At 40.1% G+C, this 26,691-nt stretch overlaps 2 protein-coding genes across 2 annotated transcripts in view; one reads left to right on the top strand and one right to left on the bottom strand.

Moving 5' to 3' along the window:
* Positions 1 to 26,691, bottom strand: part of LOC308397943 (neural-cadherin-like) — a 348,547-nt gene that overhangs the window by 204,806 nt on the left and 117,050 nt on the right. The window contains exon 7 of the mRNA XM_080884232.1: positions 15,539 to 15,681. Within this exon, the coding sequence (XP_080740358.1) occupies positions 15,539 to 15,681 (143 nt within the window). The remainder of the gene's footprint in view (positions 1 to 15,538; positions 15,682 to 26,691) is intronic.
* LOC308397944 (histone H1-like) lies at positions 4,607 to 12,840 on the top strand. The gene has a single exon (XM_080884233.1). It carries the CDS (start codon positions 7,706 to 7,708, stop codon positions 8,180 to 8,182), a length of 477 nt encoding a protein of 158 aa, XP_080740359.1. The 5' UTR covers positions 4,607 to 7,705; the 3' UTR covers positions 8,183 to 12,840.

Genomic DNA, 26,691 nt, shown 5'->3' with positions numbered 1-26,691 from the left:
AAAAAAAGAAAAAAAAAGAAGAAGAAGCAATTTGCTCATACTCTAAAAAGACAGTAACCTAGATGGTTTTCTCTGAATTTCTCATTATTCCAACCCAAATAGGCTATTGTACGGTGCGTGGCTGGGGCTGATAGGGGTTGCATTGTAGAATTGGCTTACGAGAGACTGAAATACAAAGAAAATAAAGAAAAATGAGGTACAATGAGACTAAAATTAGAACAATTGTTTGTTACAAAAAGAGCAACCAACTGGGGTTGATGAAAACTGGGCACAAAGGATAAATAAAGCATATATCTATTTAAATGCTAATTCTGTTAATATAACACTTAAGAGTGCCAATTTAGCTGGCAAAGGCTGACATATTTTGTTCGTTAAGTAGAGCCCCAGCAATCACCAAAGTCATTACAATTCATCCTCTGGAGACCCCGAATTCCTGTTAATTGGCCATGGCACTCAGAATAGCCAAGAGGTTAAAACCAGATTTGGTTGACTTTACAAGCTTTGGACATATTCAAAGAAATCCTTAGACATGATTTTACATCAATTGTGTTTCATTGTTGAAAGACATCTTCATGTCTTACAATCTGAGCATTTTCCCCCCAAATTTGCTAATGTCCTTAAATAAACCCTTGCTTTGCACTGGTAAAGGCAAACATACTAACAGCAGAAATGGCGTATGTATGTATGCAGATTCCTGATATCAGAAAGTGGGACTCTTTCAGACCGTGAAGTAAACCTTTCAAAAACATGTATACCAATGCGAAGGATGCATTAAGAGTGTAAGCACTAGTCCACTCTTCAGTCTCTCTTTCCACCCACACTGCTCCAACAGTGCTGCGTAGTGCACTCATGCTTAATGAATTGCGACAGAGGGCCAGATAAATGTGACCAGTTCAGTAAAGGCAGCGGGCAGACACAGAGAGAGGCTATAGCTCGCTCACCATGTTACACGTATAGGGATCACCGGAGGCGCCCCTTAGTCTCATCCCTGCTTTACTCTGCTTTGGGTTGGCATAAACATCTAATAGGGTCTAAAAGCCTCAGATGAGAGAAACACATGCTGGGTAAGTGGTTGAAAATGGGACATGGAAAAGGTTTTAGGACATTCTAAGAACAAAACATACAGTGAGCGTCTGTTCTAATCTATGAGATCTGTGTCCCTGTGCCATTATGGGTAATGGCAGGGTGTGCATGTGTGTGTCTGGTAGTGTTCACTGGCCTGTATGTAGATCTACACATCCTGAACATTCATACATGTAAACATCTGCACATGTTCAGGTTTGCTTATATTGCAGTTATGGATTTTACCATGCAAGTATATGTTTGTCAGACTTGGATCTTATTTATTTTATATATTGTTGTACATATACACAAATTGTTTTATGTACGTGTGCATGTGTATTACTCAAAAAACTACAATAAGTTTGACACTCTCTGCATGTGTGTGTGTTTGCTGCCGTTAACAGGGCCAGCACATATCATAGCCTACTGGAGATGGAGAAGATGTTTCCTTGTGGGTCAGTAAGCATCCGTCACTTCACATGAAGGCAGCCAGGAGGGAGGAAGGATGAGGACGAAGCAAGGGGTGAGTGAGACACAGCAGACAAAGGACACAGTGGGGTGGGGAATGGAGGACAGAGGGAGAGAGGAAGCACTTCCTCCATTCAGCATCATGCAACAAAATCCAGGCTGGAGCCATGAGAGATAAAAAAAAGTAGAAGCTTTAAAGAAGAGTCAGATGTGGAATAGCGAGGGAGAGAATAACAATATATTTGCCGGGGGGGACCAGGGAGAAGAATGAGGGCAAAAGTATGTGGGTTTGTTACATAAAGCTGGGATCACACACAGGTCAGCGAATCAGACCCAACACAATAGACAGAAGGCAAGCGGTTCAAGAGGAAAGAATAAATAACAGATATAAAACAAGACAACACTATGACACACTTACCTAAGAGGCTTCACTGAAAACAAACTCAGCTACTGAGTTTCCTTCTGTAGGAAATACTGTCTTCCAAAATGCCATAAAACTTGTGAGGGGAAAAGGGAAATGATAGAAGCATGTTTATTGGCTGCAGCATTTCCCCTCAGTTGTCAATAAATAGTTCCTCCCATCCAACAGAGCGGGTGTTTTAGTATTTATGGGTTTTAATAGGAAGAGCGTGATCATCATATTGACCGGCCTGCTCACATCCTAATGGGTGTCTTAAATCTCAGGGAAACACACTGTATTCTGGGGTGAGTTACAGGCAAATTAACATGAAGAGGGAGTCCGCCAAGGCTGCTCCTGCCGGAAGGGAGGAAAATAATCACTTGAATGATTGTCGGACATTTAGGATAGGTGGTGAGAGGGGGGAGCTGGCAACAAGAGGGGAGAAGAGGCAATAAACGATTTTCATCAGTAGCCGAGGGAGAATGAGATGGGCTGGAGAGGGTGGGCGGAATCCAATGTGCTCGCCTTCCATTATAAGAATCATAAAATACTTTTAATGACCAAATATTGGGCTCTTTGAAACTAGATATTGGATCATATTACAAGCATTATGGTTTCACACTTTGGCTCACACACTTTGGTGCAGACAAACTGTGTAATGTCATAGTGTGGATCTACTGTAAATCCATCACAGCTAAAGATGGGCTTATTAAAGGAATGTAATATGATAGTGACACAGAGGGACGGACACTGCAGCATGCTCAAAGCGAGTTGGATTTCTGCAGAAGAAAACGTATGTTACACCTATCCCAATCTTACAATCCATTGGGTATTGTCAGATGTGTGAGCTTCTGGGCGATTAGGCCCATTTTTTAAGCCCATTTCCACTTTAGGTTTCCTGCTCTGTCTGCTGGTCACCATTTATGAATGCAGATAAATTTAAAGATCTAAATAATTTTCAGACAACAGCTGACATCACATTGTGCTTCTTCTGTTTCCACATAGCCCATATGGCAACTTAAATGTCAGTGCTACCCTGACTAGAAATAGAACACAGTCCTGAAATCTTCCAGTAACAAAAGTCTTGCCTCTTGCCTATAATTTCATCATATTCATATGGAGAAATATGTTCACAGAGATTCCATGTATACTGACTTTTTTTTTTTTTTACATCATTTATATGTTGGCCAACTGTCTAATTAGTTTACTGATGCAGAATGCATTTTTCGATTTTTTTGTATATGCGATCCAGGTAATTGCATTCCTTCTGGTAACACCTTACAAACGATCTGATTCTCCACATCCCCTCAAAGATTTGCAGAATGATGCTGAATATGGCATTCTGAAGATCAGAACTAAACTTGAAATAATGACGTCAAACATAAACTAAAGATTTTCTGAAACAATTTAAAGCGTGGTTTTAGCATGGATATGAAGTCAAACACTGTCTTCCTGCTCCAGCTACACTCGCCAAATAGCATCCCCATCCTTAATGTCCCAAAGTCTCATTTATTCCAGCCACTAAACTGGTTTGAAGCAAGCAAAAAAAAGAATGCTAGACACTGAAAACACATTCCAAAGTAATGAATTACTAAATCCAGTAATTACATTACAGTTACAATACTGTCTTTGCGTTACAAAGGTTCTTATGCTATCTGCATGCTAGGTGGATAGAAAGGGGTGATCCGCATTAACTCGCTAACGGTGATTTGCCACGTTAATGCGGTTATGGCATTAACGTCATTTTAACGAGATTAACGCTGACAGCACTACTTAAAATATGTTTGTACTTGAGGAAATTAAAAGAATGCATCAGTAAAAGTTCTCTCAAAGGGAGAAGATGAGTAGCAGCTCTAAACCACTCGGGGAACTAAGGCCAGATGCTTGGGGTGGGTTGAGATGTGCCAGCATGTCACAGCATTTGAATAAAATTAAAGAAGAAAAAAAAAGAAAAAAAAGTATATGTAACCATGCATAAAAGGATATATAAAGGAGACAGAAGGAGACTAAAGTAAATCCACAGTGAAATTTTGTAGTAGGAATGTTCGGAATCTGGGTGTGCTTGGCTACACTAGGACTCCTGCACCAAATCAGTATTCAGTGAAATTTAATGCCTACCGAGTTGATGCTTTCAACCAGTAAAAGCCAAAAGGTGGACACACCAAACACCATCATCATACTGTGAAAATGCATATGCATTTTCCAAAGATTTCCTTTTTTACCTATGATGCTAATATTAGTACAACTTGCAAATTGCAAAGAAACAAGCTTTGAGAAGGACTGAAATAAAAAGTAAAATCGATAGCATACTGTATTTCTAAATCACAAAAACAAAAAAAGCAAAGCAAAACATCTTCACATCCACGAAGGAGTCAGTGCATCTTTGTACTAGAGTAAAAATGTTGGTAGTGTAAGTTAGTTGTATCGCTCGGAGTATAAGTGCACACTTATAATAAAGAACATGATTTCTATCATTTTACTGGTTATTTTAGGAACGTGGAAGTATGGAATAATAACAGTGTGCAATACACATACACTTATTCGTCATTTGATTACTAATTTAAGTTACTGTGTTGTGATGTGTCGTGTCATGTTGTGTTGTGTCGTATGTAGTGCCGACGTGGGACAGTTTTCCAATTTCATTGTACTATTGTACTATGTATGACTGTGCAATGACAATAAAGAGTTATTGTTAGATTTGTATTGTTGATTGTCATTTATGCTTAGAAATATTTACTTATATATGCTTAGAGTTTTGTAATTAGTTGTAGATTGGTAGAGGTTTTGATCCTTGATAGTCTGCAAACTTTGTGTGTATTAGACAGCACTTTGGGAGCATGAGAGGTCATACCGTGTCTTATTGTTTTATGGTAGGATTAACGTAGCTACGTCTGTTCTAGTCTAGGTGCTCTTTGTTTAGATGAACTGCAGGACTTCCTCACCGTGTTATCTAGGATGAACCATCTAGGGTGAGGGGGAGGCTACCCTCTTCCTGACCAAGGATGTTTGACCCTTTGATCACCAGTCCCCACACACACACACACACACACACACAGTATTCTTTGTTCACATGTATACCTATGTAAGATGTTATATGTTAATGACCCTATGCATATTCATGTAACCACAATAAAAGGAGTGCTGTGAGGAAACCTGGCTGAGAGTCTGACAGTGGTCAAGTGGTGGAACGACGCTTGGCTCCAGCCAGGTCTCCCTCATGCATGAGTAACCAGAGAACTTTGGTGCCTTGAGTCTTGCTTTTGCTGCGTAGCAGATTGTCCTTAACGTTCCAGCGAATAGGTTTATGTTACAAACCTATCATTAATTGGTCCTTCGAGAGCCGGATCCCTGGAGTCGACGTTCACCGAGGGGAAAAGAGACACACCGAAAGACTGACGTCAGCCAGGACTTATAGAGGTCCTGCAACAAAGTCCTGAGGCGTGAGAATTCGTCATCGGGCCGGTGGATTAGCCGTCTGTTTTTTTTCTCCTCGATGGATGGCGATTGATGGGATTCGGGACTGATGCTACACGCAATAAGCAACTCCAAGTAAGAAAAAAAAAAAAAAAAGAGTTTATAGCTATAATTACGTCTTCACCGCTTAGTGGGGTGTTGCCCGTGGCCGCTCAGTGGGGCTAAAATTCGCCGTCTAAGTGGGGCGATGTACAAGGCCGCTCAGTGGGGTTTTTTGTACAGAAGCATTAAGTCGCAGAGTTGCGCAGTTCGAACTTTTTTTGGTTCGCCGTCTTAGTGGGGCGAAATACAGACCGCTGTGTGGGGTACTGTAGTGAGTTCTCCACCGCTCAGTGGGGTGTTGAGAAGTTCCGCGGGGTCCAGATTGTGCTGGACAGTAGGCCTATTTTGTGTTGTTGTCATTGTCGTCGTCGTTGTTGTTGTTGTTGTTGTGTGTGCGGAGCAGAACATGTGGTCTGTGACACCGACTGTTGTTGTTATCATGGGTTTCTAAGCAACCAAGAGTGAGTCGGAGGGAGAAAGACGTTTGTGCTGGACTTTGCTCCTGGCAGCACAAAGTATTTATGTATAAAAGAGAGAGAGCGAAGGCTCCACAGCTGCGTGGGTGCACGCGAATGCGGTCGCGCGGGTTTCACGCGGACCTGAGCCGTGCGGTTAATCGCAGGCTTATAAATGGAAGAGATTCAAATGTTAGAAGTTTTCAGAAAACACACCAGCCTTGGAGAGCTGTGGAGAAGGCCAGCCCACATCAGCAGCACTTAAGATATGCTCTGGTGAATGGCTTTCCCCCCACCCCTTGCTGACACAATGTTTATTCTTTAGCTTGCCCTGATCGACAGCAGCCTGTGTGCCAGACCATAGATTTAATTGAGGTGGATAGTTGTTAAAAGTAATCTACATTAAGCTTGTGGTTGCTTAAATTCAGTACAATGACATGTGAGGTGAAGTGATATAGATAAATATTTAAACTCATGAAGTGCATAGAGGCACTTGACCTGTGTGGAAGACTGTCGTCTTATTATGAGCCATTGTTGAGATATAGAGCACATCTGTGAAAACAACTAATATGCTCAACCCTGTATGAAACATCTAAAAATACATGATGGAGAAGCTGTGTTGAATATGTAAGTGTAAGACTTTGCCACTGTGGGCAGAGCATGCAACTACTGTGTGATGTCGCGTTGCAGTTTTGTTTTTGTTTTTTGAGCTGATGAGCAAGCTACACATTATCAGATCAAGAGCTGTCTGAGAACTACTCAAAGAGAGGGAAACAGAGAGTGTGCAGCGTTTCCATGAGCAGTTTTTCTGCACCTTGACTCGTGTGTGTGTGTGTAGCATCAGCATCATGTTTTTGTTTATTTGTTTTGTTGGATTAAAAATAATTAAATAAACTGGTGATCATGCTTATGGATCGCCATGGCACATATCTCCAGCCATATGGTTTATTTATGCAGATGAAAAAGTGAGTGTGAATGTGTCTGACATCACAGTGTTTTTGTGCACTGTGCAAAAGTGATTGCCTCTGATTGTGAGTGAGAGCGGTGATTCTGCAGGTCACCAGCTATTGTAACGAAAAAAAAGAAAAAAAAAAAGAGTGAAAAAGAAAAATCATAGGAAAAAGGTTTTGTGTTGATCAGCCAAAAACAACTACAATTTCATTTTCTGCTTTTAAGAAAAGACTGTTCACAAAAACACACACAGAGAGAGATGTGTGTTGATTAAGCAGTGATGATAATAATGAAATGTCTTAGTTTGTCACTTTCAGGTGAAAAACAGACCTGAATCAATTTTCCACATGCAGCGGTCGGAAGAAAGTTATAGTTTAACATCATTGGAAACATGCAGGCCAAGTTTCTGGCTGACTTATTTACAGTGCCATGTGTTTCTCAACCTCACAAGCGAGCTCACTCCTCCCTGAAGATAAGGAATGCAGCTCCAAAGCAATAACATGATAAAGAGACAGCAGCAAGTCCTGAGCACAAAAAGTCCCAGCAAAGCAGCAGCAATGTGGATAAACAGCAGCAGAAGAAGAAAGCAAACCCATCTTCCTGTCTGATTGGTTGAATTTCACGGAGGGGCGAGCAAGATGGCAGCGTGAAGAGGAGTTTTTGTTTGAGTTCTCAGCACGAGACACTTATTTGACGTCTTTCTGGCCTTCGGGACTTTTTTGGAGATCAGCGCGCTAAACTTGCTGGATCTGAGGCCAGGGTCTGCGGCGGCAGCATGTTGAAATGCTCAAAAAGGACTGAGTGACTCGGGCAAGCCACATGCGGCTAGCGACATGAAAGAAATGGACCCTTCATGATGCGTTCAACGTGCCAGCGCTGTGGTGGGAAAGGCTCCATCATAAACACGCCCTGCGCCGAGGTTCAGGCCAAGAAGAAGAAGACGATGACTTCCAAGCCCAAGAAGGTCGGCCTCAGCGTGGGCGAGCTGATTGTGAAAGCCGTGGCCGCTTCCAAGGAGCGCAACGGCCTGTCTGTGGCCGCTCTCAAGAAGGCTCTGGCTGCCGGAGGCTACGATGTGGACAAGAACAAGGCCCGTGTCAAGACCGCCATCAAGAGCCTGGTGGCGAAGGGCACTCTGGTGCAGACCAAGGGCACCAGGACCTCCGGATCCTTCAAGATGAACAAGGCTACTGAGAGCAAAGCCAAGAAGCCCGCCGCAGCCAAAGCCAAGAAACCGGCAGCAGCTGCTAAGAAGTCGCCCAAGAAGGCAGCAGCAGCACTTCAGCTACTAGACAGGACAAAGCTGAAGGAGAACTGCCGGGACTGTTGAAGAGGGAGAGGACAAAAGAGTGAGAGGACAACAGAGTGAGAAGACTAGGTGAGAACACATAGGAATTATTTAATGTGGGAAATCAAAATTTGGGTTAGCAAACCTGGGGAAAAGAAAACTGACTGCTTAAGTTGGAAAATTGAGACGGAGTCTGAAACATTGCGAAAATAGAAACATATACAAAATCACACACACACAAGCAGAACATGCATTAACCCTACTAACAATTCCAAACACAAAATGACTCATGAAGACTCATAGCACATTAGTTAAGAAATGATTAAATAATAGCAGAGAAGTGTGTAGGAAAGGCAGCTTTAAGAACATGCTCTGCTGGAGATGCAGCTCCACAGACATGCATTAGACCTGCCTAATAACACAAACCCATGCAATGAAAATTAGCTTGTTATCTTTCATCAGTGTTACAATAGTGTCAATTTAGCAGACACTTGTTATCAAATACTGAATTTATCCTAAAGAAAAAAAATTGACTCTACAAGTTGCAGGACAACAATTTAACTTTTGTGGGAAAAAAAAAAAAAAAAGATCCTGGTTTGACCAACCAGTGATCAGACAATAAATTTAGTTGTTAAAATGGTAAATTGGGAGAAGCTTCCTGCTTGATTGAGGCAGCATAAGTAATTTACTGTATGAGGGAAATTGTCTTTTGTGATACTATTTTGAACATGCTTTTCTGTCGTCCTGTCAACTTAGTGGGTTAATAGCTGATATGCAAATTAGTTGATCGGTTTTAGATTAATGAAAGGTGATTGAATTCTAGCACGAGTGAATGAGATGTGTTGGAGTTTGTTGTGTGTTGAGTAGAGACTCTAAAACACTGAGTTTCCTGCTTTGATGTGCGAGTGAATCCTGTATTTAGATACACAACTCTGAATACGTCAGAACAGACTGTTTTGTGAAGTGCATGACAGCATGTCACATGTTTTATGATGAAGGGAAAAAGGAAAAATTGAATAAAATAGATCTGTGGCTTAAATGAGTGAAGAGCACAGACCGGGTGATTAAACTCATAGCTAATATGACATTAGGGTTATGTTGTGTGTTGTGCAGCTGATGGTTGATTTGGAGTGAATCTAGCTGATGATTTTTCTTTTGTTGTGAAGTTGAGCCTGCCGATTAGTATGATGGTATGATAAACCATGCTAATGGTATGATTTACCCTCCTGAGATGAGGAGCTTGTGTCATGACTTAACAAGGCCTTTTTATTTTGATACTTTCACAGTGCACTGAGAGTTTGGTTTGATAATCTCTGTTATTTTTTATTTTTCATTTTTGAACAAGCACTGATTTTTGCTTGTGAATTTCTTTTCTTTGAGCAGATCTGCAAGTCGGGAATTAAAAGCGTTACACGTCGTCAAGAAAATTGTTGCAAGTGAGTTTCTCCACATTTAAAATGGGTTCAGGAGAAAGCCACTTATTTGGGACAATTAGGAAATGAGAGTCCCCCCCAAAAAGGATTCAACGAGGAAATCCAGTCTAAATTATTTTTCTTTTTGAAATAACGTCGTTTTGCTGAGCGTGGAAACGAATGCGATGATAATTTCCACAATTAGCAAAAGAAGGAACCACTGAGTGAATGAGTAAGAATTTTAAAATATCTGACTGACTGAACATGATTGTGTGAAGCTAACCCCCACCTGACAAAGGTGCAGATGAACCCATGTGTTTCCTTTTACAGGAGCAGGAAGATGACAGCAACACTCGAGGTTGCATGATGATTTAACCTTTTAAATGCCATTTTCTGTGTCTGTGAATTTACTATGTGTGTGTCATTCACTAGCTTGTGTGCTCACAGAGATATCTGTGACAAAGTATGCATACGCCTGCGCAAGCGCTAATATTTGCATTTTCTTTTCTTACAGCATGCCAGTTCTTCATGTGAATTGATGATGCGATTTATGCCAGGACAACTGGTTGATGTTTTTTCCTACTACAGGATTTCTGGGTTTATGTGTGAGGAAAACTGTGTTTACAGGTTATGAGTGGTGATGCTGTTGCATTGTGTTGATGGGAAAATGTGAAGGTTACTTTGATAATGTGAATAACCTGTGTGAAATTTCCTGTGTTGAGAACTGGTGTTACTTCTTTCCACAGCTAGGGTTGACTTTATGGTGTTTTTATGGCACCTCTGGAACCTGTTGACCTGTGTCTGACCTCTGTCTGACTACAGTCAATGTGTATTGCTAATGTTAATTTCTTTGAGAATGCTGTGGAAGATTCAGCTGAAACGGACAAGTGACATGAGTAAAACAAATAAGAGATACAGTGTTTCTGGGATAGTTTGATATGGGCTCATTAGCTGGCCACTTTTGAGCCCATAGTAATATATAAGTGGAGTGACTTTGCTTAAGAGCAGTCACCGATTACATTAATGTTGCCTGAGTACATGGGATGATCCATGTCTGAGGCGACTTATGAAAATAATTGTAGTTTACTGATTTGAGAAAACCTGCACGTGACACTTGTCTTGCTGATGTTGAATGCTTCTTGTCCTTATGATACAATTGTTTACAGGTATGGAGTTTGATTTTACTTCCAGATTTTGTTTTCCAGGCCATGATGGTGTGTATGCAGGCTCCTGGGAGAGCCAGGTGTTAAGCAAACTTAATATGCAAAGCACACTAACATTTTCATTGCAGGATTATAGGTCCAGGGTGGTGCTGCTCCAGGGGAGGAGATGCCCTGATGTTGCCTGGGATATGATCTAGCTAATCTTTTTCTTTAAGACTGGAATCCAGGTTTGGTGAGTTGACGCATGGGTGTGTCCATGCGTCAAGAGGAGGGGTCCAAGGATTAACATTAAACAATGTTTTTTATTATTGTTGCAGTGATTTGTGTGATTAGCCGTTTATTTACAAATATTAAACCTATGCAAGTGGTGCATCCATGTTCAGATGAGGCTTTGATGGCCTATAAGTAAAGTTCACTGAACTAAAGAATGTGGTTTGATGATTGTTGACATGCTCTCCAAATAGAAGTTTTTCTTCTTAGCAAGGAAATACAGGTGCAGCAGTAATCTCCTGAGAAATCTTCAGAGGCCCAGTGAGAAGCGTGAACCATTCCAGGCATAGCTGACAGCCAGGCAGTGGTTGAGGTCAAAGGTCAAGCTGGTTGGGGCCCATCATGAAATCAGACCTTGGAGCCACAGCAAGGACCATGAAACTGCCTGCAAAATAGAGGAGAGGATCGTCCACAAGATGGGAGAGAGGCTTCAGGAGGATCAGAGATCATCTTCAGCACAGCAGACATCACACAGAGAGCTGTGCTACTAAGCTTCCAGGAAATCAAGAGGAGACTTCCCACAGCAAGATTTTAAATAAAATGAAAGATTCAATATTGACGCTGAGGAAGACAACTAAGGTGTACGACGTGCTCTGCCTTAAACCTTCAGCAGCGTTGGAACATGAAAACTCGTGGGATGAGGGGAGCGTGCCAAGCTCCATCGACAGCGCAGAAGGAGTTCGAGGATGACATCATGATTCTGTGAAAGCACAGGAACCAGAAGCTATGGTGGTGATAACAGCAGTTTCCTATGAACATCACCTAACGCTGTGCCACTGTACTGTGCATACGATGACACTCTGAAGGCTGCTGGGATCATAACAGCAGTAAGATGACGGAACCCAGCACCCTTTCCACAGAGAGCTTTTTCTGCAGAGCGTGGACAATTAAGGAGTCATAAATATCCCCCTCACAAGACGAAGGTCTGAAGTCAGGTGATGGGGGCTGGTAAGAGGCCATAAAACTAGAGTGCTGAGAGGTCTGCAGCTTGGAAATAGCTGAGACCCATGTTGACGAACCACAAAACCAACTAGTATGTTTGAATGTCTATTCTACATACATTTGGACTCTGGTCCTATGGACAGTGACGGAAACAACTGGAAGAGACATTCATGACGCCCTGCAGAGCTTAAACCACTCTGCAGAGAGACATGTGATGTGCACACCCGGAGGAAGCACCACCAAGTTGAGATGTTTTTGAAAATGTTACTTTTTTAGTTTCACTATTAAATTAACAATTTCTTTGGTTGCTCGTAAGATGCAGTTTGCCATGAGATGAGCTCAATGAGGAATGGGGTAACTGCTAATACATTTATTAAACTGTGTACCTTTCAGTAATTTAGGGTGATTTGACATATGCTGAGTATAAAAAGGTTTGCATTGAAACTGTCAGACATGACGTATTCATACCTGGGAACTTTTCAGGCATAAAGGTCAAAAAGGGGGGAAATGTTAGATTTGTATTGTTGATTGTCATTTATGCTTAGAAATATTTACTTATATATGCTTAGAGTTTTGTAATTAGTTGTAGATTGGTAGAGGTTTTGATCCTTGATAGTCTGCAAACTTTGTGTGTATTAGACAGCACTTTGGGAGCATGAGAGGTCATACCGTGTCTTATTGTTTTATGGTAGGATTAACGTAGCTACGTCTGTTCTAGTCTAGGTGCTCTTTGTTTAGATGAACTGCAGGACTTCCTCACCGTGTTATCTAGGATGAACCATCTAGGGTGAGGGGGAGGCTACCCTCTTCCTGACCAAGGATGTTTGACCCTTTGATCAGCAGTCCCCACACACACACACACACACACACACACACACACACACACACACACACACACACACACACACACACAGTATTCTTTGTTCACATGTATACCTATGTAAGATGTTATATGTTAATGACCCTATGCATATTCATGTAACCACAATAAAAGGAGTGCTGTGAGGAAACCTGGCTGAGAGTCTGACAGTGGTCAAGTGGTGGAACGACGCTTGGCTCCAGCCAGGTCTCCCTCATGCATGAGTAACCAGAGAACTTTGGTGCCTTGAGTCTTGCTTTTGCTGCGTAGCAGATTGTCCTTAACGTTCCAGCGAATAGGTTTATGTTACAAACCTATCAGTTATCTTAATCTCATCTTAATGTGTTTGATTTATTTTTGTAACTTTATCCTTTGATCGTATCATATTTATCAACTCTCCCCACCTTTAGCCTGAGCAGAAGCCCAATGTGCCATAAACTCAAATTCAGATAAAGATCCAAACCCTAGCCTTTTCTAGAAAAACATTTTGATACGTTTGAAATTAAATCTGAAATCTGAAAAGAAGCTAAAAACAAAAAAGAGAAGACTGAAAATGACAGCTATCGCTTCATCTCTTCAGCTGAAGGTCCTGAAACTGCTTGTGCTGGTTTACAGTGACAAGTATAAATGTGTGCTGTGCCGAGTAGGTCAGCGAGCAGCCTCTGATCAGAATGACCTTAAGAGAAGAGATGAAAATGAAGAAACTGATAACGGCTAAATTGATCAGTATATGCCAACTATAAATAATGTGTATATGAGACATTGGCATCTATTTTGCATGAAAACAGGTTAGCTTGAAGGGCACTTGGGAATGAAATTCAGCTAACACCCCTTTTTGTCAGTTTTAAGGAACGTGATCCCGGTCTAGAGTCTTCCACTGTCCATGCACGTCTAGCACGTCTTCACCAAGTGTCATGAATTTGGCTCAATTAGTTTTTGCGAGGTGTCAACATTAACTTTTCCCATATAGCAAACCTCGCACGCTGTCAGTTTGAGAAAGCCTGAAAGAAACTTGAATTAAAAAGTGAACTTTTGATGACAGGCAAAAATTAGGTCAGTGTGACAAAACCCGAGCAGAGCCAACAATCTAAATGGCAAAGAGTCATCTTCTGATAGGTGACGAAATCGAGTTATTGCTACAAATCTTTTCTTTGCTTGATAAAATGGCCGCTGCTATCAGCTGACAGTGAATGTCATTGCACGTGAACAGAGGAAATTGCGCCTTGAAGTTGAGTAATTGAATTTGTAAAAGTCATCGTATTAGCCTGTGATGTGAAATGCAGATTCAAAGGGGGTTTCAATTTACAAAAAGGGTCGAACCGCAATGAAATTGCCACTATTACGACTCCCGGACACACACAAAACACACACTGTGTCATTAACACAGCTTCCCATTTCATATTGCTCCTGGCATTACTGCACCTGCCTCGGAGGAAGTTGAGATGTGTGACTATAAACCTCAGATGGTATTTTGTTACTGAGGGACTGTGAAAATGGTCTTCACACTTTGGCTGGTAATTCTAATGTCTTTATGACACGACCTGTCAGAATTTCAATATCTTTTACAAAGCTGCTAGCAGTAAGAGGAGCGCCAGTGAAGCATCCTCATCCACTGAACAGTAGCTGTGGTGAAGGACATTAAACCAAAACACACACTATAAAGCATATTTTCAAGACCCCTGGGGCCACACTTGACAAAATACAGAGCTTTTATATTTATATGGTGTATGTAAATAGAGCAGGGAAGAAACACTGCAAAGCAAGGTGAAAATAACTGTGGAAAGAGAACACTTTGTGGATGTTTCAGGGTTTGTGCTAAATGGGTGAAGAGCAAAATAATAACAGAGCCCCAAGCAGCCTGAGGTTCTAGGATTCTTCCCCTAAAATCTTAAGCAGCAAGATAAAAATAATTCATCATGCACCACCATGGAGCAGGTAAATGTATCTCAAACATGTAGTCTCCTTGAGCTTTAAAAAAACAAAAAAAGACAGGCAATGAAACCGTCACTCACATTCACTCGCACATTAAAACCTAGTGGCAATTTGGATTTTCCCACAAGCTGCATGTCTTTGGATGGTGAGAGGAAGCCGGAGTATCCGGAGGGAACCCACACAAACACGGGGAGCACATGCAAATTCCACAGAGAAAGACCCCGGCCTGATGTTGGAATTGAACTCAGGACCTTCTTGCTGTGCGGCAACAGTGCTAACCACCGTGCCACCGTGCTGAGAAAACTCATATGAAACACATATTTGAAGGGCGGGGTGTTTGCACAAGTTCTTAATTCTTCTCTGTACATAATCTACATGTAGAAGACAAAAAATATTCTGCTTTTCCTTATTTTCTGTTATGTGTCTGCTTTTAAACATAGATAGTTTGAAAGTTTCCAAGAGTAAGGCATCTCTGTGAGGTAAAAACTGTTAAACTTAAACTGCAAGCCAGATATCCTTAGACAGCTCTGTCGGTCAGCACAGAAGCCCCACCCACTTCCAGTTCCAACCTCCTCTTTTCTAGCTGCAGCCTATCAGAAGAAAGGGGAGGGGCAAGATGAATAAACCATTTTGCTCAGACAGAAGATGAACTGAGGGGCTGCAAGACGGCCCAGTGTAGGACAAATAAGGATTGCTTTTGAAGGATGAATCATGTAGCAGTTTTCAAAAATACAAATATGGAGTTGGAAACAAGCAGTTGTTAAAAGAATATTCAACATTAATGATCGAATGAAAACTACAAACAGTCCAGTTATCAAACCTTTTTGGTTGTCAATGACAAAGTTGCCCTCCTCATTTCCTGTGGTGATCTTATACGTGATCCCATCACCATCGGGGTCCTTTGCCAGCACCGTAGCAACCAATGTGTTGGGGCCTGCGTCCTCTGAGACAAACGTCCGATATCTGATAAAACACACAAAAACAAGAGCACAATAAGCACCTCAACTACACACATGGTGAAAATGAGATACATTCAACAGCTGCATTGTCAATTTTCAAATCTATTTCATCTAATCCATACAGGACCAGCAGTTCAATCCGCCACGTAGAACAAAACAGCTCATAAGGAAGCTCGTAAAAAATATTGACTCATATGAATTGTAACTGTGTCACACACGGTCTGTATTATCAACCAAATGCACCACCTTCTCTACATATCATAGATCTCTTATTGTATTTGCAATTTAGTTATGAAAATGATGAGCCCTACTTGCCATAACTGCTGAGGAAACACTAAAAATCGCAGGTTTACTACATTGTTGTTTAAAGAATGGAGACAAAATTAGAGCAACAATTGGAAGAATGTGAAGTTAAGGAAAAAGTGCATTTTCCATTTTTTCCCCAAAACATTTTGTCTATATTCGACTGTATAATAAGCAAAAATGGCTCATTCCTCCTGCCTGGCATTACGTCATCATGTGTTGCCTACTGTCACCAAAGAGAGCTTCATCACATGTTTACAGCTACATCCATAAAGGGCCTGACTGTGTAAGTGGTTCTCAGTTTTAAGTCAGCAGTAATAACAGTGGAACATATCTGGAGCCACTCTCAAACACAGTGAATCAACAACATGTAACAGAGGTGTGTTAAAGGCTGAATGCAGCTTCGCACATTCCATGTCATACCAGATAGTTAATTGCTTCCTCCTTGAGCCCCAGGTGTTAATCAGTCCCTGAGCAGATGCAAATATGTAAGCCAGCAGATTCCTGAGCAGCAGCATACAGGGGAGGAGAAATAACTCAGAAATTCACTTTTAGATGCAATTCGCATAAAAAAAAGAATCGTATAGCAACTTACATATAGAAAGTAATCTTATGATTATTCCTACAATAAAACAAGACTGAGCAGGCATGAGTAGCTGTCAGCACAGTACTCACAAATTCTTCAACACTCCAGAGGACACTCGTGACTGAACACTAATCAAATTTCAAAGGTCTGCACGTCTGTCGCTCAAGGGAAATGGCAAAGAAGAGATTCTTGCAGAGGTGAAGGGTAAACATCACCTTAGACAGAAATGCTTTCACAGTTCTGCTTAAAGCTTTTAAACATTTAAGGGTGCATCCCTTGTAAGCAAGTGTGCATATCTAACCATGAGGTCAAAGACAAAGGCCTCATCTAACATATCAATTAATATCATACAGGGATGCGATTAAGGGAAAAACTCAAAAAAGGGTCTCTCTTTTACAAATACTGTGCCTTTGCTGTGGCACTTCAGAATCTGGCCTAGACACATCCCATTTGCATGATTAATCCCTGAGATGTTGAAAACTCTCCTAGAGTCCATCTCTACTGCACATCTGTATAAGCTACCTCCCTGACCTGCATGTTAGGGCCAACACCTAAGCTATGAAGTCCAAAGAACTCTATTTACACGTCCGTGACAAACTGAGGCAAAACACAGATCAGTGCAATAGTATGAGACCATCTCTATAGCTCAGAGTGTTCTCAAGAACACTCTGGTCTCAATAATTGTGAAATGGAAAAAACACCAGGACTCTACAGAGATGGCCATCTGGCCAAACAGACCTTGCTGGAAGGATAACCGTCTCAGTAGCACTCCATCACTCGGGCCTTTGTGGTGAAGCAGCTAGACAGAAGCCACTCTGCGTTAAAGCCACTTGACAGACTGTGTGGAGTTTCCGAATGAATTTAAAGGACTCTGAACACAATAGAAATGATTCTCTGGTCTGATGAATCAAAAAATTTTTGGGCTTGGTGTCTGGCTGATAATGTCTTTACTGTGAAAAGTGGTATGACATCGTAGCGGTGCTTCTCTTGGACACAGTCACTGAGAAGGCAAAAAAATCTGCTTTATAGTGCACGTGATGACTGCCCCAGACCGCTCATCCCCACAAAGGAGCAATCCTTTTAAGGAAACACTGATGCAAGTCAAGGCATTTAAATCAGTTTAAAGCGTATATTTACATGTGCATGTCTAAGTTATTAACTTGATGTGATGTATATTTGCTATCAGGCTTCACATACCAAGCTCAGTGCAGCTTTTTGCTATGAAATTCTGCTTCAGTTTTTATCTTTGTAGCTTTGTGTAACACTGTGAACTTCAGCTTTGAACTCTTCTATGGCCTTGCTCATACATCTCTAAACCACTCATGTGCTTGAAAGCAAAACTTTTCTTTAAAGGTTGACCCTTTCAACTTGTTAAGATGAAACTGACCCTCTACATTCTTTAAACATATTTCAGCTGCCTTTATGTAAATAGCTGATCATTACATAATGCATGCCACCTTCTCTGGATGGTTAGTGCTACATAAAGAACTGCCTTGGCATCAAGACTAGAAACATCTGAATAAATAAAACTGCAAATATTTAATGGAAGACCTCATGATTACTATAAAAATTAACCATACTGGTGGTTAAATGACGACGATGAGTCTCAAGTAGGGCTGCTCGATTATGGCAAAAATGATAATCACGATTATTTTCACTGAAATTGAGATCACGATTATTTGACGATATTTATTTAACCCTTTAAGACCTACTATAGAACCAAGTCCACCAGAGCTTATATTATTTTTTTTACATGTTGTAGTGCCATTTGTGGGAGCATTTCAAGTTGCTATACATCAATACAACTGTTATAGCCCATATTTTAATAATATATATGCATTAAGTCCATAGTAATTACATAAATTGCAAAAAAGTGCAATAAACTACAAAAAAAATTGAAAATCGCTTTTGTTTTGTTTACATATATTTCTACTTGGAGAAATTTAAGAGGTTTATCCCTCAAAACTTTAAATACAATAAAGTTGCAAAAAATAGTTTCCCACCACAGGAAATTTATTTTGAGTGTCTTCATAGTTTTATTTTGGAGATACAGCAATTTTTATATACTGCAGGAAAAACAAAAAAACAATCCTATGATGCAAATTTGCAAAGAAAACAGCATGTGCATCATTTCACTGTGGGAAGTGTTACGAACAGCTGATAGGAACGGCAAAGCGTGTTTCTGGAATATTATGTTTTTGTTCCTGCAAGCGCTTTTTATGCAATTTTTGCAAAGCTATATGTGGAACGAAACCGTGACCTAGGACAAGCTGATGGCATCAGATGTAAGTACAACTCCTCCGGTTTCATATGCAAAACAAATTATTGCGCTAGCTTACACGGTTCAGGTTCTACAGGGATTTAAAAATAGTTACACAAAACGGAGCGTGCTGCTCTGACCGGCTTTAAAGGGTTAACAATAACAATGTATTGAATAATGACTTTAAAAAATAATATAAAATAGTGTGCAACACCACTGAAGTTTTTTTTTTAAACTCTCTTTTCAACCAACGGCAGTCACTCTCCTCTCCAAATAACTTCTGCTTAGCTTTCCGAGCTTCCCTCGGGTCCTCTTAATCAGCGGTCTCCACCCTTTTTTGCGCCACGGACGGTTTATGCCCGACAATATTTTCACGGACCGTTAAGGTGTCGCGGATAAATTAGGGAGGGGCTAATAATCGGCTCAGTCATTTTTAATGATCGTTGAAAGCCCAGATCGTAATCGTGATTAAAATTCGATTAATTGAGCAGCCCTAGTCTCAAGCAAATTTTTAAAGATGAGTTACATTTTTCACAATGTGAGTTTACAGGCTTGGCAGCTTGCTGAACTCAGATTAAAACAATACAATAAAAATTAAAATGGGAGAAATATGCACTTTTCATTTAACTGACTAGAAATAATAGTGATAATTAAAAAAAATCATAATCTCAGCCTTTAATCTGTCTGAAAATCGCAGCCTGTAATGTGTGAAAAACCTGACAAAGTACTTGGTTGTTGAGTTTTACTGGTGTTCTGACATGCAGACAGTTTTATTTTAGTTGTTTGAGTATTTTCAGATATTAATTTGTGTGACTTCTGTCACAACCAAAATACCAACATGGTATTTGGAAATCCAGATGGTGTGATTTTCATACAGACACTTCTCTTTCTAGGAAAGGAAAGATGAGATGCAGTATTTGCAAACAGCTTCATCCGTGTTCATCCTGTTTGTCTACAACTTGCAAATACAGAGCACAGCAGCATTTCCAAGTTGCGTCTTAGAAGAGTAATGTTTAAACTGGATCTCCATTCATCCGGTTGTGTCAGCTGCAGAATCAGCTATCTACAGGTCTTCAGAGAATCTATGAAAGAAGACGAGTGTTCCTAGCAAATTATTTCCTATTCAGCTAAACAGAAATATTCAGAAACAATATGGGCGTAGCCTTGTTTTGTTGCAGGTTAACACACACATGCTAAGGTGACTGGGTTATATGCCAGTCATATTAAAATACAACCATATTTTCATTTTCTAGAACTTCAAGATTACTAAAAAGCCACTCTGGCTTTACAAGATGCCATCTGTCCCACTTTCACGCAGCTGCTGTACACCTCAGGGAATTAGTCAAGGGTCTGTTTTAGCTCCAGTGTAGCATAGACTGTCTGGGCTGCAGATCCAGCTAGTGACAGGTTGCTGTGCAGCAGAAAGGTTAAATAGCATTATGATTTAGTAGTTTTATTGTTGCACTTGATTAATGTCGTCCAACCAGTTGCAGTTGCTAATTGTGCGGTGGCTCTGACAAAACAGTAGAGCTGCATGTGTGCAAAAGAGAGGCGAGAGGAGGGAGATGGGCACTGTGACATGCATCAAATGATATTTACTCATATGTAGCAATGGATGTTTAAAGTTACCTTAATTAGTGGGCATTAGTGGACAACAAGTAAAACAGTATAAAGTCACAATTTAAGTCTGACGCCATTTAAATTGATTTTTTACAAGTTGCCCAAAATGAGCAAAATGATTGCTTAATCAAACGTATTAGCTTGCATTAGCTAACTTACTGTAACAGCTAGAGCTTGTCTCTTAAAGAAGTCCATACACCTGGCCAACTTAAAGTTAGTGAGTGAACTGGTGGACCCTTGTTTTAGGAAGGTATGAAATAATAGCATCCCAGACTACCTGCAGCACAAAAAATGACATTACGTCACATTGTGAAGTCCTTTCATATATTATTTACTCACTCGGGATATTTGACATACACTTTTCCCCACAGGGCACCATCTCTGCCAGAAAGGAGCAGACTAAGGAGAAGTCCTTATCACCACAGACTGCTAACCAACAGCTACTGCCTCATCTGTGTGTGCACTTAAAGGCAAGACTCAAAGATCTGCTATTTCTGCTGTCATTCATCAATGACTCATTGCCTGCCCACATGAGTGTGCACATTCAAAATGCAGGTCTAGTAACTGTGACAGGCTGATTTAAAAATATATCCGCCTGTCACTCTAGTGGTGGACTATTTATTTTTCACTGAAAACAAGGTACTTTTATTTGGAGATGAACACTGATCATATTCTGTCAGTGCAGTCTTTCTGCCTCTGTTGGACTAGTTCTGCCTGGGGAGATGTCTGATGTGCCACTCATTTGCTCGTTTGTAAAGTGTTGTTGCAGCTTCTGAGTAATTTCAGCTCATACTCTACAAGCCGTGCACTTCCCTACAGATCAATACTCAAGTCAGGTAAGGGGAGATCCTGTGCTTTGTTTCTTTATTATGCAGTCTCTAAGAGCACATAGGCCACATTGATCAACTGGCTTACACTTGTGGTCTAAGGAGGCTATTTGAAAGATCATTAGATAATTGCTTGTATTTATCTCACCTGAAAGCCGGAAAGAACTGAGGCCTACTTGTGCAATTCTGTCTGCAATTGGATGTCAAAATTACAGCTGATGTCTGTGCAGCTGAATTTATGCATGACTCCTTCACAGAGTCTAGTAAACCTCTTTTGTCCTGACTCCCTACATGAACTCGACTTCTGCATTTCAGATACAGACAGAGTAACCATTATGGATTCAAATGTAGGCAGCTTACAATCAGGTTTATGATTACAACAAGGCCGAAATGGTTACATTAGCTGATGTCGGTGTGTATTTGACAGCACAGCACATCAGCTTTTTGAAACTTCAACCATCTGTGGCTACATTTCCATAGAGCCAACCTTCCAATTGCAATCAGTTTAAAAGCACTAACAAAACAAGAATACTCTATAAATACATCTAAATTAGAATAAAGTAGACCAAATGATTTTGGAGGAATTAAATAATCATTTGGATTAGAAGAAAAACAATGTAAACAACTGTGCAAATCTTCAATTCGGCAACATTTCTTTTCATGCTAAGAAGTTAGTATTAGTACAGACAAACAGGAGTACATTTCTTGCCTTAAAAAAAAGCACTGAACTATTCCTTTGTGGAGAGTGTTTAAAGGAAAACCAAAGGATTTTATTGTTTCTAGTGCAAAACTGAATATGTTTATAGGGTTCAACCTTTATTGAGAAGAGATTAAGTGACTTTTAAACTTTGTCAATTATCATCTTGCAAATGGAACTTGAGAAAGTAATCTCAGGAGTAAGTTTATTCAGTAGTTATTTCTTAGCTTTTGATGATTATTTTACATATATTGAAAACTTGTACAGAGGTTTTTGATGAGACAGTGATCATCACTAAACAATGCATATCCCTTTCCTCCTGGACAGGATTAAAGAATGACCTATATGTACATTGCGAGCCATTAAAGTTAATATATTGAGCTAAGAATGATGTAAAGTTCATAAATACATATAGAAGTAATATTCCACTGTTATGGCAATTTCTGAGTTTTCTTTTCAGGACAAATTCTAAGCTGATCTTTGGTGACACTTAAATCAGTCTAACCCTAAACGCTTTCAAGCAGATGCTCGTCCACTGCATGAACAACTGCCTCTGTGAGTGTTGTAAAAAATATAGGGCAGAGAAAGGAGAGGCCAGATCACTGCGAGGGAATCCAAAGAGAAGCAGTTATACTACAATAAGATGCATTTTGCAATCATGCTGGGGCTCTACCACAACTCTAATTTGGCCCAATCGATGTTTCAATTAAATGAAAAAGGCCTCACACACACACCGACACACTAATTACTTTTTAAACTTTTTGTTTTACAATGTGGTTTGTTTTTATTGTGTTGATCTGGGGAGAATAGTTGGCGTCCCTTAGGCTGATGCCTGATGTCACTTGTGTAAATTAATTACAGAATTTAATTATAAAATTTTATTTTAGTTTATCCAGATAAATCGTAGATGAAGAAAGGAAGGGGGACATGGGGATAATGGAGAGTTTGTGTGTGTGTGTGCGCGCTGATCCCTCCAACTGCTGCTTACTGTGTGTTTATTTAGCCCACTGTATAAAATCCCGTTCATCTGTACGTAATTATATTAATAACCACTCTGTCATACTGCTGTATAGAAATGCAAAGATGAGCAGAGCTGATACCTGAGTTCTGACAGCAACAAAAAAAGCTGATTTCCAGTCAGAACCTCAGAGGAAAGCAGTGTTGAATGCATGGCTGATGGTCCGTTGCAATCCTACTGGGTTTGTAATAACATGATGTAAGCAGGATCTCCAACTGCTGATACAAAGATTCGGTTTTTTAATAAATATAAAAGTGGTGGATTAGAAATGGGAATATGTTGTATTAATATTCCTCACATTTGCTGTGTTGTGGTCCAGTGTTTGAAAGCACACTTAGCTCCATTCTTACTACATTTTAGAGTCAGGGGGGAAAAACAGTGATGAAAGGCAACTGTGAAAATGTAATGCATAGGTATAATTACAGGGGGACTTTTACTTTTAAAAAAGATACCTGATATCAAAGCCTACTTACACTGGTGACTGACAATGATCTGAAACCTGTTTAAGTGATTTCCTGGTACCCCACATGCTTTAGGGGCATATTCAGATCTCTCAGCTTGATAAGCTGATTTTGAATCTGAAAGTAGAAATGTTTATACCCATTCAGTTAGATATATCTTGCTAGTAATGGGATAGAAACTACATTTGCTTTATGAACTGCCTTAATTATTCATGGCATAGAGTCAGTGAGGTATTGAAAACATTCATCAGAGATTTTGGTAGCGTCACATAGTTAATGTAGAATTGCTGGCTACACATCCACGATGTGAATCTCCTGTTCCAACACATCCTAAAAGGTGCTCTATTGGATTGAGATCTGGTGACTGTGGAGGCCATTTGAACACAATGAGATCTGAGACATGGTATGTTACCCTGCTTCAAGGAGACATTTACATTTTCTTCATAAACAGGAGGTAGACATGGCCAGCAACTTTTTTGACTTTTCTTGCCTTGATGCCAGGTCTCTCTTGGAAATGAGGTTTTTAATCTCAATAGGATTTTTACCTGGATAAATAAAGGAATAAAACATTACTCTTTTGGGCTCTTAACATATTAAGAGCCCAAAAGTGTCACCACTGGGTAATGGATCCATGATGTCAATCAATCAATCAAAGCTTTATTCGTCACATGCAGGTTGCCCTGAAGTGAAATGGGACCCCCCCGACCTTACACATATAGCACAAACATTACATGGGGATACAGGTCATCTTGTTTACATAAAATTCTGACCCTACCATCTAAATCAAGACTCATCAGTTCATCATTATTCTCTGACCTCTGGCATCAACAGCGAATTTTCACCTAAGGAACTGCCGCTCACCAGATGCTTTCTGTTTTTCATTCTCTCTAATCCCAAGAGATGACTGTGTGGGAAAATCCCAGCAGATCAGCAGTTTCTGAAATAATCAGACTAGCCTGTTTTTGGCACCACTTAAATCACCTTTCTTCTCCATTCTGATGCTCAGTTTGAACTTCCTTAATAAAGTGGTTGATGAGCGTATATTTGTTCTATTGCAAATGGTCCCTTTCTGAGTGCTTTCCTCGACATGTTTTATTCAATTCAATTTTATTTATACATTTTATTGTCTTTTCATTATTTTGAAATGAGCATGACTAAGTAACAAAAAGATGAGGGAAAGAATAACATTACTACATATAGGATTTAATCATGAATTGCTGTTATTTTAAATACAGAATTCCCGCTGGATGCTTAAACAGCAAAAACAATGTGTCTTCATGTTGACCTTCACAGTAACACTTTATTTCATACAACCTACAGTGAATGTCTGCTTTAAATTCAACATGACCTCAACTCCACGGAAGCACTGTTCTTGCTCTGTGGAGACTCTATCATCATTTCTACTAATTCAATAGGGGAAATCAAAAGGCAGAATGAGAAATAAGTTTGTATAAGAGAAATCTAATTTGGAGGGAGAAATCTCCCAGAACAATAACAGGTGACGCTTGAGCAGAAGCACCAGAGAGACACATCAATATATCATAACAAGAAAAAAACAGCAAGTGCATTTTAAAAAGGAGATAAATTAGCAGTATATCAGTTACTTCACTCATTACAGCAACTTTATATTAAGGGGAAATTACAACACTTTTTTCTGCTCTCCGTGTTATTGACTTTTTCTTAGATGTTTATCTCATCATTCAATAAAATTAACACGGTGAAAAAAAAACTTTGCATACATCTCACACCCTTTCTGTTCACTCTCAGTTCTGTCTAATTATCTCTTTAGGAAATATAAAATGGTAGCAGCTTGCTCGCTTTTCATTCTTTGCTGAATGACTGTCTACTGTGTATGCGCATTGACTCATCACTTGGAACTTATGTGGAGGAGTTTTTAATCATGAGGGAAGTCTATGGGGAGTCTCTTTAGCACTTGGGACTCTATTAAGCAAATTTGCGTGTGGACATTGTGAGGACCGTTCACATGATCTCCTATTAGGGCTGTGCGATATGACCAAAATCTCATATCCCGATATAAGAATTCTATCGTCCGATAACGATATAAATCACAAAAATGTAACATTTTCTGTAAATTCTGTGAACCTCGGGCAGCTCGACTTGCGGGAAGTGTTTTCAGCTGCGCGTCATGTAGCTGGAGTCGAGCGTTTTAACCGATGCATGAAACGATACATTTTTAGACATAAGTTGTAACGGCCGCCGTTTTCTTTGTGAGCATTTATTACACGGCGTGCTGCGGGGAAAGGCCTGTTCTAACGTTTGAGTCTAAGGGTTGTTTTTTTTAGCACCTGGCGGCTCTTTTTTACTTCTCATCCAGAAATACTCTTCAAAATAAACTGAACCACGTGAAAGATGCAAAGTCTCAACAGGATCTTGAGCTTTATTGTGAAAGGTTTATGTGGAACATAAACAAGCGGACACGCGATGGTGTTACCGTCGTTGTTGCTAACGACAACACATAAAAACAGGCACTTGTCCATCTGTAGTGTGGTTATATAAAATATAAGAGAAAGAGAGAACTTTAAGAAATGAATTTAGCCACTACAGTGACATCAAAACCATAAAAAATATTGCCATAAACAGCTTATTTTGCGACACCACGAAACAAACGATAGCGTAAAATGAAACGATAGATGTTTTTATATCGTCATCCGATATATATCATTATATCGAACAGCCCTATCTCCTATAGCCACAAATTACTCTTTTTTTGTTCAACCACTGGTGGTGTGTAATACATTCCATACATTCCCTAACCAATATGAAGTAAACAGTTCAATGCTGCAGAGTGTAAAATAGTCCAAAAAGCAGAGGGTGCAGGGATAGGTTCAATGCAGACGAAGCAAGAGATACAGTACCAGCACACAAGACAATAAAATACAGACACCATGTGCTACAATTATGTCCTTGTGTTATGGCTCATTACCTGGCAGCCAACAGGTACCGGTATTGGCTTCTGTTTGGAGCAAGCTGTCACTACAGTACACTCAATTTTTAAACTTTTATTTTCGCAGGAAGTCCTTCTGATGTAAACTCTCCTTTGCAAGAGGTAAAGCAGTGCCACATAAACATCTGCCAATCTACAAGTGTATCGGTAAGTGGGGAAATCAAGAAGGCTGAACAATGAGATACAAGCTAAAACTCAAACCATTTTTTGAATTAACATCTTAGACGTGTTAGCTGATTGATTGCTTGAACTAATCTCAACTACTTCAACTAAATCA

The sequence above is a fragment of the Rhamphochromis sp. 'chilingali' genome (assembly GCF_963969265.1).
Source record: "Rhamphochromis sp. 'chilingali' genome assembly, chromosome: 6".
Classification (NCBI taxonomy): Eukaryota; Metazoa; Chordata; class Actinopteri; order Cichliformes; family Cichlidae; genus Rhamphochromis; species Rhamphochromis sp. 'chilingali'.
Note: the sequence above shows the minus strand (reverse complement) of the source record. Positions and strands in the feature narration are given on the sequence as shown.